General features: G+C 53.8%; 2 protein-coding genes across 3 annotated transcripts in view; both read right to left on the bottom strand.

The window, feature by feature from the left end:
• The window catches only part of CACNA1S (calcium voltage-gated channel subunit alpha1 S), a 33,340-nt gene extending 31,912 nt beyond the window's left edge, over positions 1-1,428 (bottom strand). Inside the window, exon 1 of one of the 2 annotated variants that reach the window (XR_004756245.1) lies at positions 1,130-1,290. Coding sequence is in view for 1 of the 2 variants with exons in the window: in XM_035347360.1 (XP_035203251.1) it covers positions 1,130-1,290 (161 nt within the window). In the remaining variant the exon portion in view is untranslated. Of the gene's footprint in view, positions 1-1,129 lie in introns of both variants that reach the window. The other variant, XM_035347360.1, reaches the window with a different exon arrangement.
• Positions 1,429-3,893: 2,465 nt separating this feature from the next.
• Positions 3,894-6,591, bottom strand: LOC118178646 (lysozyme C-like). The gene is made up of 4 exons (XM_035347373.1): positions 6,438-6,591; positions 5,945-6,106; positions 5,236-5,314; positions 3,894-4,874 (listed from the first exon to the last, which is right to left on the bottom strand). Exons 1-4 carry the CDS (start codon positions 6,589-6,591, stop codon positions 4,814-4,816), a joined length of 456 nt encoding a protein of 151 aa, XP_035203264.1. The 3' UTR covers positions 3,894-4,813.
• Positions 6,592-12,218: the final 5,627 nt, after the last annotated feature.

The following is a 12,218-nucleotide window of genomic DNA, read 5'->3' as shown; positions in this document are numbered from 1 at the left end:
CACTGCCCAGCAGCCTGGACCCTGATCCCCCCTTCCGCACCTTGGTGGCTCTGGCAGCAGATGCTGCGCAGCGGCGGTGAGCCCAAGGGACACGAGTGTGGACAGCAACACCGAACCCACCCCCGAGGCTTCCCCCCCAGCACACGGACGCAGCTCGTCTCCGCTTGGCCGCTTGCCTGGCCCTGAAGCCTGCAGCACCCACAGGAGCTGGAACGGCCCCATCAGACCCCGTAAATCCCGACCCTGCAACGAGGGCAGCCAGGTGCGTTGGGGTACAAATACAGGCGGGCACACGAGCCGTGCCGACGAAACCCAACGCCCTGGATCTTTTGGCCTGCACGGGGAAGAAGCACCTGCACCCTTCCTGGTGGGACACCCACCTCGTCCCCCCAGGCCCCTCTGTCCTCTCCCACTAAGGTGAAATCATCCTCTTCCCTTCCATAAAATGCAAGTGAACAAGACCACGTCTAACAGCCCGGAATAGGTGCTGGCCAGGTGGCAGAAACACCACATTTTACCATTTCCAAGCCAAAACATCCCAGTAAAAACATGGCCAAGGAGCAACCACCGAAAGCCCATCCCTAAATCAAACCAGGGGCGCAGAGAGATGCCGTCCCCCTGAGCACACACAAGCCCTCACCTGTGGCAGCGGTGCCAGGGAGGGATGGGAGAAAGGGGTGAGGGGTCACCAGTGCTGGCAAGGATTTGGGGGACGCTGTCCAGCCCCCTCCTCCCCCCCTACGTCAGGGAGCAGCTGCAGGACCAGGCAGGCGGTGACGCACACAAGGAGCCATCCCAAGCAGCTCGCCGTGGCCTCGCTCCCCCCCAAAACCTCCCTCCCCTTTCTCCATCCTCGGCTGCTGCTCCTTGTCCCTGTCCGGCTCTGCCTGGCCCTGTCCTCACCCCGGGACGGGCACCGTGCCCCCTCCTCACACACCAACCCCCCTAACGTTCCTGGAAGCCATCCTGACACCTCCTGCAGAGGTCCCCAATCGCCTCCTCGGTTTGTCCCGCTCCCTCTGAGCCCTTCCCTTGCTGCCACAGGGCCAGGGTCCCCCTCCGTGCACCCCTGCCCACAGGCACACACACACACGTGCGCTCCCGATCCCGTGCACACCCCAAAAGATACTTCCACTCCACGATGCTGATGCATGCCTTCCGCAGCGGATTCTGCAGGGTTAAGCAGAACAGAGCCCGGGGCGGCCGAGGGGCTGCTGGTGGCACCGGCTTCTTGGACTTCTCCTTCTGTTGCCTCTTCTTCACATCATCCTGGGGAGAAGCGGGCTCCATGGTGTTCGTCCCCAAGCCTTTTCTCGCCCCCTTGCCCGGGTCGCGGCCAGCCGGAGCCCCCCAGGAGCCCCCTTCTTGCGGAGCCCGTCTCCTCCGCGCGCCGGGCGGAGTGGTGGGGCAGTGGGGGCTGGAGGCTGCGCTCGCATGTCCAAACACACAAAGCACGGATTTAAATTTAGATCCCAGCCTGGCTCCCGGGTGCTGTCACAGCTCCTGAGGCAGCAAAAGGCCCCCAGCAGCTGTCGCTCCTTCACCCGGCGCATTGCGAGGCGGGCGAGTGCTTCGCATGCCGCGGACCTGGGCTGGGGGTGGCAACAGGCTGCCTGGCCCCGGGACACCCTTCTGCGAAAAGAAAAGTGCCTTTGTCCCGGGTCACCCCGTCCCATGGCTCCCGTGCCCAATCTGGGAAGCCGGGGGGACGCGTGCGGTCCCATCACGCTTTTGGGGCAAGGTAGATGGTGGTGGTCAGACCCCTGGATGGGGGCAGCCACAAGGGCAGCCCTACTGGGAGAGATACTACTAGCAGTGCTATTGCCTCAATATCTACGACATACATATATTCACTTCCCGGCAATGTTTGTGATGGTTTATTATCCAGACACACGCCTGCCTTTTTTAAAAAATCGTAATGTATTTGTTAGTGGCGATTTCATAGAATCACAGACTCATTAAGGTTGGAAAAGACCTTCAAGATCATCTGCTCCAGCCATCATCCTGCCATGATTCTATGATTTGTGGCAATCTGTAATAAATAGATATTTTAGAAAATAAAGCCTCCTCGTCCGTGTGTATCACAGAATGCCACGAACCCGCTGTTGTGACCTCTACACACCGGGAGGCTGGGAAACCCCTGAGACCGTGACAGTGCTCTCCCTGCAGTGATCCCACCACGCTTTTGGGGCATTTTGAGCAAAGCAGCCACTCTGCTCCTGCTGCGGGCTGTGGACTTGTCTCTGTGCCACTGGCAGAGATCCCTTTTCTCATTTCGCCCTTGTTTTTCCCCTTCTCCCTGGTGAAAGCCGTAAGTTTATGTTTCTGGAGCTCGCTCGCTGCGTGCACAGCAAGGGCTCGGGGCCCATCTAGCGGTGCTGATGCTGAGAGCAGCGAGGGGCTGACAGCACCCCGGGCACCCGCGGCCCCTCGCCCTAAGGAGCACCCACGGCACCTCCTCGGGAGGTCTCTGCGGGGGATGAAAAAGCATCTGCCCCTGGAAAAGCTGTCTTGGTGAGAAAGGGCACAGCGGGCTCGGTGCGAGCAGTCCCTGGAGAGGATGCTCAGAAACCTCTCAGATCTCTGCACCCGCGGGCAGGAGCTGGGAGCTGGGAGCTGCTGTCCTGCGCCCCGGGTTTTGCACGGGGGCTTGCTGCAAGCCCAGCCTGACGTGGCATTAGCACAACACAGTTAGAGAGGGGTCCCTGAGGGCTGGCACTCGTGGGACAGGGAGGCGTAACAACGCGCGGGCTCTCCTTTATAAAATCAAGCAGGAGCAAACCCTACGAGGGACCTGGACCGGAGCTGCTGCATGGCAAGGGATGGCGATCGACCTGCGCCACCGTCGGCTGCTCCCCCCGAGGACGGAGTGAGCGACTCGTGTCTGAGTCTAGATTCTGAGGATCGGTTTGTGTGCTGATTGTTAAGCATTCGAACCCTCTGCAGGGGGTTCAGCTGTCTGAAAAATCCAGGGAACGAGATAACAAGAAGGCTATGCTAACTGCTGGGAGTTCTGTGTGACTGCAAGCTGTGCTAGCTGCTAGAGATTGCAGATAGCACTAAGCTCTGCTGATTGCTAATTTTTTTACGTGATAATAAAGCTCCAGTTATAACCACCAGCCTGTGGCCCGTCCTCATTCCACCACGATTCCCTACAAGAACCTTACTGCCCTCTGTAGCATAGGGTGAGAGCAGGGAACTGAGCAAGCAGGCGCGTGGTGCTCAGCTGCCACCAGGGATAATCCACAGCAGCCCTTTCTGGAGCCCAGTGTGACACTCACAGGGTTTGAGGCAATGGCAGATTCGACTGGCGTGTGCTAGACTGAATTTACAGCCCGGCTTCTCTCTGGACCTGGGGCTGTGGAGCTGTGGTAGGATTCGGCAGCCCCTAGCAGGGACACGTGTGGTTTGCAGCCTTCACTTCCCCTTAACTCTTTTTGTTGAGAGTGTCCCTGGGATACTCATGCATGGTCTTAACTATCAGCTAGACAGAAAACGTCCTTTCATCAGAGTTCAACCCACAAGTGGAAACCCCAGATAAGCTTTGTTCTAAACCCCAAGTAGATTGAAACTACCTGTGCTGAATACAGTGACAAGGCCAGGCTTCAATTCAAGCTCTCTTGAATTTTCTCAAAATGTTAAGGACCCCCACCTGTGAAATAGTTCTTCTCTGAATTACTTAATGAGGTCATGAACCCTGGTTTTGTCATGGGAGGGCAAAGAGCCACAGGTCTGCCCTGTAGCCAGGAAGAGAGTCTTTTGCTAGGCTACATCAAGTTGGTTTTTTGGGGGTTTTGGTGTGTTTGTTTTTTTAAAAAAAAAAAATTAGCTATCTGAATAAATGTACCTTTCATAATTGGTTTATACATTAACATAAACTCTGGAGACAATAGTGAAAGCATCTCTTTATTGTCTAAACATGAAAGCAGTCACTGCTCACCAAGCAGCAGAACAAAGCAGACAAAGAAGCAAGCGTGGCTGAAGGCTGGAGTGTTGTCCCCTTCCATTTGTGCACTTCCTGGATTCAGCATTCATTTGGAAAAATTACTCCTCATCTAAATGGCAAAACATTTCCCTGCCCTAATTGGCTTTCCCATCCTGTATTTCCTCACTGAGACAGGAACTCCCCGCATCTTTCCTACGCTGTATTTGATCTGACACCTCAAAAGATGATAAGAAAAGCCATATTCAGCCAGACCAGATGTCCACGTATTTCAGTGCCCTATCTCCCACATCAGCTAGGAGCAGATGTTCAGGACGAATTTGAGGACAAGGTTCTGTTTCAGTGCAGTTCTCTGTCTCTGTACTTCCCACCTCAGCCAGGGACTGCCCTAGATACAAGGCAACTGCCATGATGCAGGTCTTGTAACTAATGCAGCGTTCCTTAATGATCTTTTTTTCTTCATCTCAGATAAGAAGGAAGAAAAGAATGAAAGAAGATGAGGGAGGGAGGGAGGGGGAAAGGGTGGGAAGAACGGAGGAAGGAAGGAGGAGAGGGAAAGAGGGAAACAGAGAACACCTAAATGGTTATCTTTCAGGACAACAAAATCTTGAGACGGGACTATGCAAGTAAATCGCTGAAAATCCACCTGTAATGCTCTCACTTCCACTAAATTTCATTTCTACTAAGCCATCAGCCTTTAAATTCTCTACTTGCGTTGCATTAGCACAAAGCCTCATTGTATTAGCGATAGCCAGCAACCCATCTACCTCAGGCTGCGTTTAACTCCCTGCACCATCCATTTTCCTCCTATACGACCTCACTCTTCACCGTTGGTCATCCTGAGAACACAGCCGCTGCTTGCAGAGTCAGTTAGCAGCCCTTGACATAGGAACTCAGGTTTTTGCCTTCGCAGTTCTTTCTCCAGGCAACCCTGAAAAAGAAATCCATGATGTAATTTGAGGAGTTGGATAATGACTGAATTGAAGACGGGGTTATCCTGAAAGATATAAATTAATGAAAGTTCTGGTGGGCGTAATCTGGGAGGATAAGGGGGAAGAAAGACAGAGGTGCATCTTCACCTCCGAAATGGGAGAGAAATTTAGGGAGTTAGGGTGGGTGGTGGGATCCAAGACCCCTCTGTTCTCCCAGCTCCAGGAAAAGGGCTGTGCTAAAATTCTACCAAAGACACCCCCACATCTAGGGCTCCCCCTCCCCTGCCACCAGACAATAGCAGGATTTCTTTCTGTCTCCTCTGCTCAGCCTTCCCCAGTTCCCTCTGCAAAGCTCCTTACCAGGGTGTGAGACCACGAGACTCTTTAGCAATTATCTTGGCACACCGAATATCATCTTCAATGTTATCATCTTGAAATTCTGCAGAAAAGGGGAAAAAAAGGTCAGCATGGAGGGAAAGGGGGTAGAGAAACAGCACAGACAGATGGGCAGAGGGAAAGGTGTTCATCAGGAAGGGTAAATGGGATACTGAGGAGCTGGATGAATAGAACTATACAATCATAGGATAATTAGGACTGGAGAAGCCCTCCAGGATCACCTGGTCCAACCACCCCCTGCCACCACTGTCACCACTGAGCCATGTCCCCAAGCACCACGTCCAACCTCTCCCCGAACACCCCCAGGGACGGTGACCCCACCACCTCCCTGGGCAACCCGTCCCAAGGCCTGACCGCTCCTTCTGAGCAGAAATGGCTCCTCATTGCCCACCTGAACCTCCCCCGGCACAGCTCGAGGCCGTTCCCTCTGGTCCTGGTTATCTGCAAGAAGAGGCCGACCCCCAGCTCCCCGCAGCTTCCTTTCAGGTACTTGCATAGAGCAATGAGCTCTGCCCTGAGCCTCCTCTTCCCCAGACCAAACACCCCCAGTTCCCTCAGGAACAGGACAGACTCATGGACAGAAATGCCCGGAATAGTTGCCTGGACAGAAGGCATGGATAGAGCAGGGTGCTTTCACCAAGTGGATGGAGAAGGCTCTGTGCCCAGCACTTACTCGCGCAATTGATACGACAGGTATTTGAAGTTCCAGGGGTTCTGCCATCATCACACCAGTACTTGCTGTTGATCTGAAAGATTCCGTAGTCCCGGCTCTTACCCCCGTTGTCATTAAAAGCATGGGTGTTGTAACTGCTCTCATGTTGCACCAGGCAGACCCCTGCAGGATGAGGAGAGAGCCCAGAGGAGGAACATCAAAGTATGCTCAGGGTAAATAAGAGGAAAGAGATGAAGACCTGGAAGAGTAATTAAATTGTGGACGTTGTAAGACTGAGATATGGATGCACAAACGTTCAGAAGAAGAAAGGTCTGGGCGGGCAGACGCATGAGCAGGGAAGTGTAAGCAAGGAAGGGGATGAGGAAGAGAAATGATGAAGGACAGCCTGCCAAAGGAATGGTGGGACAGAGTGGGACAGCTGGAGGATTACAAAGAAGCTGAGGACAAGGGTGGTATGGGCAGAGAGGTACAGGGGGAAGCTCATTATACTCACAGTCAGCTACAGTTTTGCCCACGAAGCCCTCAAAGCCATGGTTGCGTAGGATCTTCACCAGCTCACATCGGGGAATCTTTCTTCCCTGGGTGCCTGGCAGAGTCAGGCCAAGGAAGACAAGAAGAAAGCCGAAGAAGAGCATTGACTTTGTCATACTGCCGTCCCTGCAAAGAAGTGCCAAAGCAACTTTAGCTTTTTGCCTCGAACTCTCTGTCTGCCAGGACTGCCCTCAGCACCGGCCTTTTATTCCCGCTGGCAGGAGGACGGCCAACTGGCTCATCAAGTGCGTCCGGTAAGCGTGGGAGGTTTTTGCTGTAACTGGCAAAGTATTGGGCCAAAAGCCAAAAACAATTCTTGGAGGATGATAGTACCTATCTCACCAGCCCGGTGAGGCTGGGGTCATGGACAGAGGTCACAGCCCGAAGTCAGAGTTGTTCCAGGGAGGAAATTTAGGGTTGGCATTGAGATCATGTTTATGGTTGCCACAGGAGTTGAGCTGGGATTTACCTGTGGATCAAGGCAAGGAAAACACTAAGGGCCTCATTTCCAGCAACATAAAAGACTGAGTTCAGGATTAAGTTACAGTTACCCATGGGTTAGCCTGAGGTATATTCTGCCGATAGGATTTAGTGTTGTCCTACCATACGGGGGCAGGGTTGCCAGAGGGACCATTTCGGGGTAATTACAGTAACTGAAGTCACCCCAATTCCTCTTAATTAGGGTTTGGCTACACACTCATTAGTTTTACGATAGTGTAAGTACCAATCCATGAGGCATCCGCACGGACACTTCATGGATCAGTTACTCTGGGTGGTTTACTGTCACCCTGGAGCTGGAAATGGCATTGTCCTAGAAGCTGGGCTAGGATGGAGGCTTGTCAAGGGCCACGTTTTAAGGTATATTCAGTGGAAGTGGGGAAAAAAGACTTTATATTTTTTAGTGAGCTTAGGGAAGGGTGCACAGTCTAGTAGTTCGGAAGAAGGCAGGGCGAGGAGTCAGAACACCCGTGTTTGTTCCCACTGTGGGAAGCAGCAGTTGACAAACAGGGGCTCCGGGTTTGACATACCTACTAAATTGGTCGTATGCGGCTTTTTAAGATATTACCACTCTGGTTAGTGGGGCATGGGAAAAAAAAAAAATGTTATTTGCGTCTCCAATGTCACCAGCATGTCCACAGCAAAACGTCAACACCTCTATTGGCAGATGCTTCAAAACCAACTGCAATTTCTACCAAAAACTCGCACTGCCAGCCGTGTCTGTTATGAAACGATAGATGGGAAACTTTCCAAAGCAGCTGGTGACTGTAGCTGCCTCATTCTGCAGGTGTCGTCCTTCCTAGTTTGTTATTCAGCACTGCTAATCAACGAGGGCTAAATGTGTCAATCTGGAAACCAATCCCCTTTCAGTTTGTTTACGAAGGAACCGGTATATCTGACCAGGCTTAACCGAGAGACACGCTTCTGGGAAAAGCACCTGGCACAGGGTGTTGGGCACAACCTCAGGGTGATAAAACAACATCCTCCTGCCCGTAATCACATTTCCAATTTGCTCTCGTTGTGGATTGAATCGTAATCCCGCAGACGTTCCTGGTAAATGCATCTTCCAGATGACCAGGGTTGGTCTTCTGATGCTGGGTCATTGTTTTTCTGAGCCTTCAGGAGTCCCAAGATGGCACGGAGAGAAGGAAACGGCCACAGCTTGAATCTGTTCGTCCTTGAGCACCTCCCTTCTAGACAGGTGCCAAAATGGTGACAAATAGGAATTCATTTGAATCAGTACCGGGAATTGAACGATGCAGGAAACACATGTATGAGAATTAACATGATTAGTGTAATTGTAACACATGCACAGATGCAAATCACTGATTGTGTTTATGTCTCCAGCAAAAGCTCAGAAGCAACAATAGCGCCGTAGGGTTTGGCAGGTCACGATCCTGTTTATTTCTCTGCCTGAGAAGATGATGAGAAAGCGCAGTTCCCTCTGTCTTCACACCCTCTGCCTTCGACCACAAGGACGGGGACCCAAAGATCCCATTGCAGTCCCACTGTGGGACCTGCCACCATCTGCATTGAAAGACAAACTTTGGGCTGCAGAGGGGCAGGGTAAGGTTCAGACACCAACCACGTGTCTTGAAATGTCCGAGGTACCCGACGTGGCCTCTGGTCACCGATTCAGGTTTCCTGTAAATGCCGCTCCACACCTGACAGATCCACGCTGATGCTTCGGGCATCCTGTCCCAGATGGCACCAGACGTCAGCGCGTAGATAACCGAGCCTTGCCCTGACGTCCTGTCCCCAAGGCGCTGTCAGGTTGAGCTCTGCCATCCCACCTCAGCTCCGGACCTGGGAAATCGGCCGTCCGGCCTCCCTGCTCGCAGAGGCTTAGCCTCGGCCAAGCCATCACCCTGCTGCTCGCACATTGCCCATCTCGGCAGAAGAGGGGGACAAAATAGGAAGAGTGGGACAAAGAAACCTCGTGGGTCGAGATAAACACAAGGAGGTCGCTTACCAGTTATTGTCCTAGGAAAAACAGGCTTAAATGGGAGAGAGTTCTCTTTCATTCCTCTCCCCTTTCCCAGGCTCACGTTCATTCCTTCACACCTGGACACCTCTGCCTCCCCCGAGAAGCACAGGAGGGATGGGGGCTACAGGCGGTACATGGCAGTTCTTCTGTGCTGCTCCTTTCTCCTCACACATTTCCTCTGTTCTCACATGGTTTCCCCTCTGGCTGCAGGAATATCTGTGCCACCACGCACCTCCTCCTCCTCTGATCTTGGTGCTTCATCCAGGATACTGTGCTGGAAGTCTCATGACAGGGGAAGGTAAGTAACAAGCACTGCCTTCCCTTCATTCGTGGGCTCATCCCAGAGGCTGTTCGGCCACAATTTGCCCTTGTTTAATCCACACTGATGGTTCCCAGTCCCACTCTTGTCCCTGGAAGTGGCTTCCCGGAGGGCTGAATCCACGATTCTCCCAGGGACAGAGGGGAGGCTCGCTGCCTTGCAGTTCCCTGCCTCCTCCTGCCCTCCTGCCTTTTTGAAGATGGACATTGCATTTGCATTTTCTTTCCAGTCAATGAGAACCTCTCAAAGCATGACTGCTTTCCTGCAATGACATTGGCCATATCCAGCAGCACCCCACAGGTACCAGGGACCAGGACACCTCCAGCATCTCAAAGTTGTTCCTAAAGGGGGCTTCACCCAAGGGATGATCCTGTGAGGTTCATGGAGCTGCTCCAGCACAGGGGCGATGCTGTCCCTGAGGACTCGGGAAGAAGGGAGAGAAGCCCCCAGGTCTGAGCAGGGCTCAGCCCTGCCAGGGTGGATGTCGGGAGCTCCAGGCAAGAAATTCGACGCTACAGGAAGGCAAAGGCCGATGTCAGTGCACGAGCCAATTGTTGAGTGTTCCTTTATGTTTAATTTGGTGTCTGACCTGAAGGGAGTGACTTTACTGGAAAAGGGATTTTAATAAGATAACAATGCAGAAGTGGGATTTACTTAACAGACAATGACTCTTTTATTTTTCCAATATGGAGTAAGCATAATCATAACAGAACTATTAGATTTATAATTGGAGCTCCAATATTTTTATTAGGACACGGGATGGGCGGAGGTATTCCATGACACCTATACTTTGTGCTTCACTGGCAAAAGAGCTGCTTGCAGGTCTCTACATCGGCTGGTGAGATCTGGAGGAGAGCAGCACTACCCGCAGTAGCTGCCTCATAGGATGATGGGCTCTTTGAGGTCAGAAAAGGCACTTCAGATCATCAAATCCAACCACCAACCTGACACTAGCCAGTCCACCACTAAACATGTGGCTCAGTGCCACATCCACACGTCTTTTAAATCCCTCCGGGGCTGGGGACTCCACCACCTCCCCAGTCCTGCCTTATTCATTCGACCTCCTTCTATGATAAAGTCGCCTGCTTGGTGGATTAAGGGAAGGCAGCGAGCATAATCTTTCTGGATGTTAGGAAGGCCTTCGAGACTGACCCTCACGGCATCCTTCTGGGCGAGCTGTCCAGCTGTGAGATGAGCAGGTTTATGCCATGCTGGGTGATGAACTGGGGTGGCGGTACAGCTCACAGCGTTGTAGCAAACGGGGACATCAGTGCTGTTCCCCTGGGCTGGTTCTGTCCAATGTTTTTATTAAGGTTCTTGAATGCAGGAGTGGAGCGCGTCCTCAGCAAGTTTGCTGGTGACACTAAACTGGGAGGTGCTGTTGACTCCCTGGACGGATAAAAGGCCTTGCAGAAGGATCTAGCATTAAGCAATCAGCACCAGCATAAAATTCAACAAAGGAAAACGCCAGGTGCTGCACCTGGGATGGAGCAAAGCTGGACACAGGCACAAACAGGGGGCTGCGTGGCTGGAGAGCAGCTCAGCAGGAGGGGCCTTGGGGTGCTGGTGGCAGCAGCTCCGCACCAGGCAGCAGCGCACCCTGGCAGCCACGAGGACAAGCTGCATTTTGGGGAAAATTAACCAGAGCATAGCCAAAACACTGCAAAAGCTGTGAAAGCAACCTCCGAGGTCATACAGTATTCACGTGCCTCTCCCGTGCTGCATCTGCAAAAATAGTACGTTTGGGTTTTTTTACTTCCAAATGTACTAACTTCCCTTTTCTTGTCATTTCTGACCCCTTTTAGGGCTCCATCTACACTGCAAATGAGCAGGTCAGGAGGTCAAGTCATTAAAGGGCTGTTTTGTAACTAAGAAACACGTTTCCGCATCTCTAATACATGCAAAGCCCTCCACCAACAAACCTAAGCCATGTCAACTCCCACTGCGCCCTCAGCCACACACAAAGCCCGAGCAACAGGTCACAGCAAGGGGACGTGGCAGCAACGCCTGGGCCAACACCTCCTTGTCCCTGCCCTGCAACAACAGGGACATAAATCTGACAGCTCTGCAACTGGTCGTAATGTTTTATGAGCCCGAGGGTGCAGCCGGGGAGGAGGGAGAGCTGCTGCAGGCCGGGTACGGCACCGTGCTTGGGCTGCGTGGGCCGGCTGGGGGGAACGCTCCCCATGGGTGAAGCCAGGCAGGTACAGAGCTTTCCTTCCCTGCACGTTTCTTCAACAGTTGGAGGTATGAAAAATAAAACTGTGAGCAGGTCCTGGTGTCCCCAAAGCCACTGGGCCGCAGCAGCCTCTATCGCAGCTCCCTGAGCTCTCGAAGGGCCACATCCACCCTGTCACCCTGAGGCCTTGGGACGGGTTGCCCAGGGGGGTGGTGGGGTCACCGTCCCTGGGGGTGTTGGAGGAGAGGTTGGACGTGGTGCTTGGGGACACGGCTCAGTGGTGACGGTGGTGGCAGGGGGTGGTTGGAGCGGGTGATCCCGGAGGGCTTCTCCACCCGTGATGGTCCGAGGACTGTATGATTCTAGGTGTCCTGCTGCGCAGGGCATCCTCACCGTGTTTCACACATTGTCCCCCTTGCACGGGGTTCCTCACCACCTCACTAGGCAGCAGACCCCCCCCCCCCGGCCACAGGGAGGACCCCGTTACACAGCCCGTCACCCTGTATGCACCGGGGGGCCTCTCCCCTTTACGCAGCGCCTCCCCCATTGCACAGAGGTCCCCATAACGGACCCCCCCCCCCCCCATTTAGGGACCCCATCACAGGCTGTCCCCACACCCCCCGGTCCCCCCCCCCGGGCCCCCCCCGTCCCCCCGGGGGGGCGCCAGCGGCCCCCCCCCCCCCCCCGGGGGGGGGGGGGGGGGGGCCCCCTCCCCCCCCCCCCCCCCCCCCCCCCCCCCCCGCGCGGGGTCGCCATGGCA

This window comes from Oxyura jamaicensis, chromosome 26, assembly GCF_011077185.1.
Source record: "Oxyura jamaicensis isolate SHBP4307 breed ruddy duck chromosome 26, BPBGC_Ojam_1.0, whole genome shotgun sequence".
Lineage (NCBI taxonomy): Eukaryota > Metazoa > Chordata > Aves > Anseriformes > Anatidae > Oxyura > Oxyura jamaicensis.
Note: the sequence above shows the minus strand (reverse complement) of the source record. Positions and strands in the feature narration are given on the sequence as shown.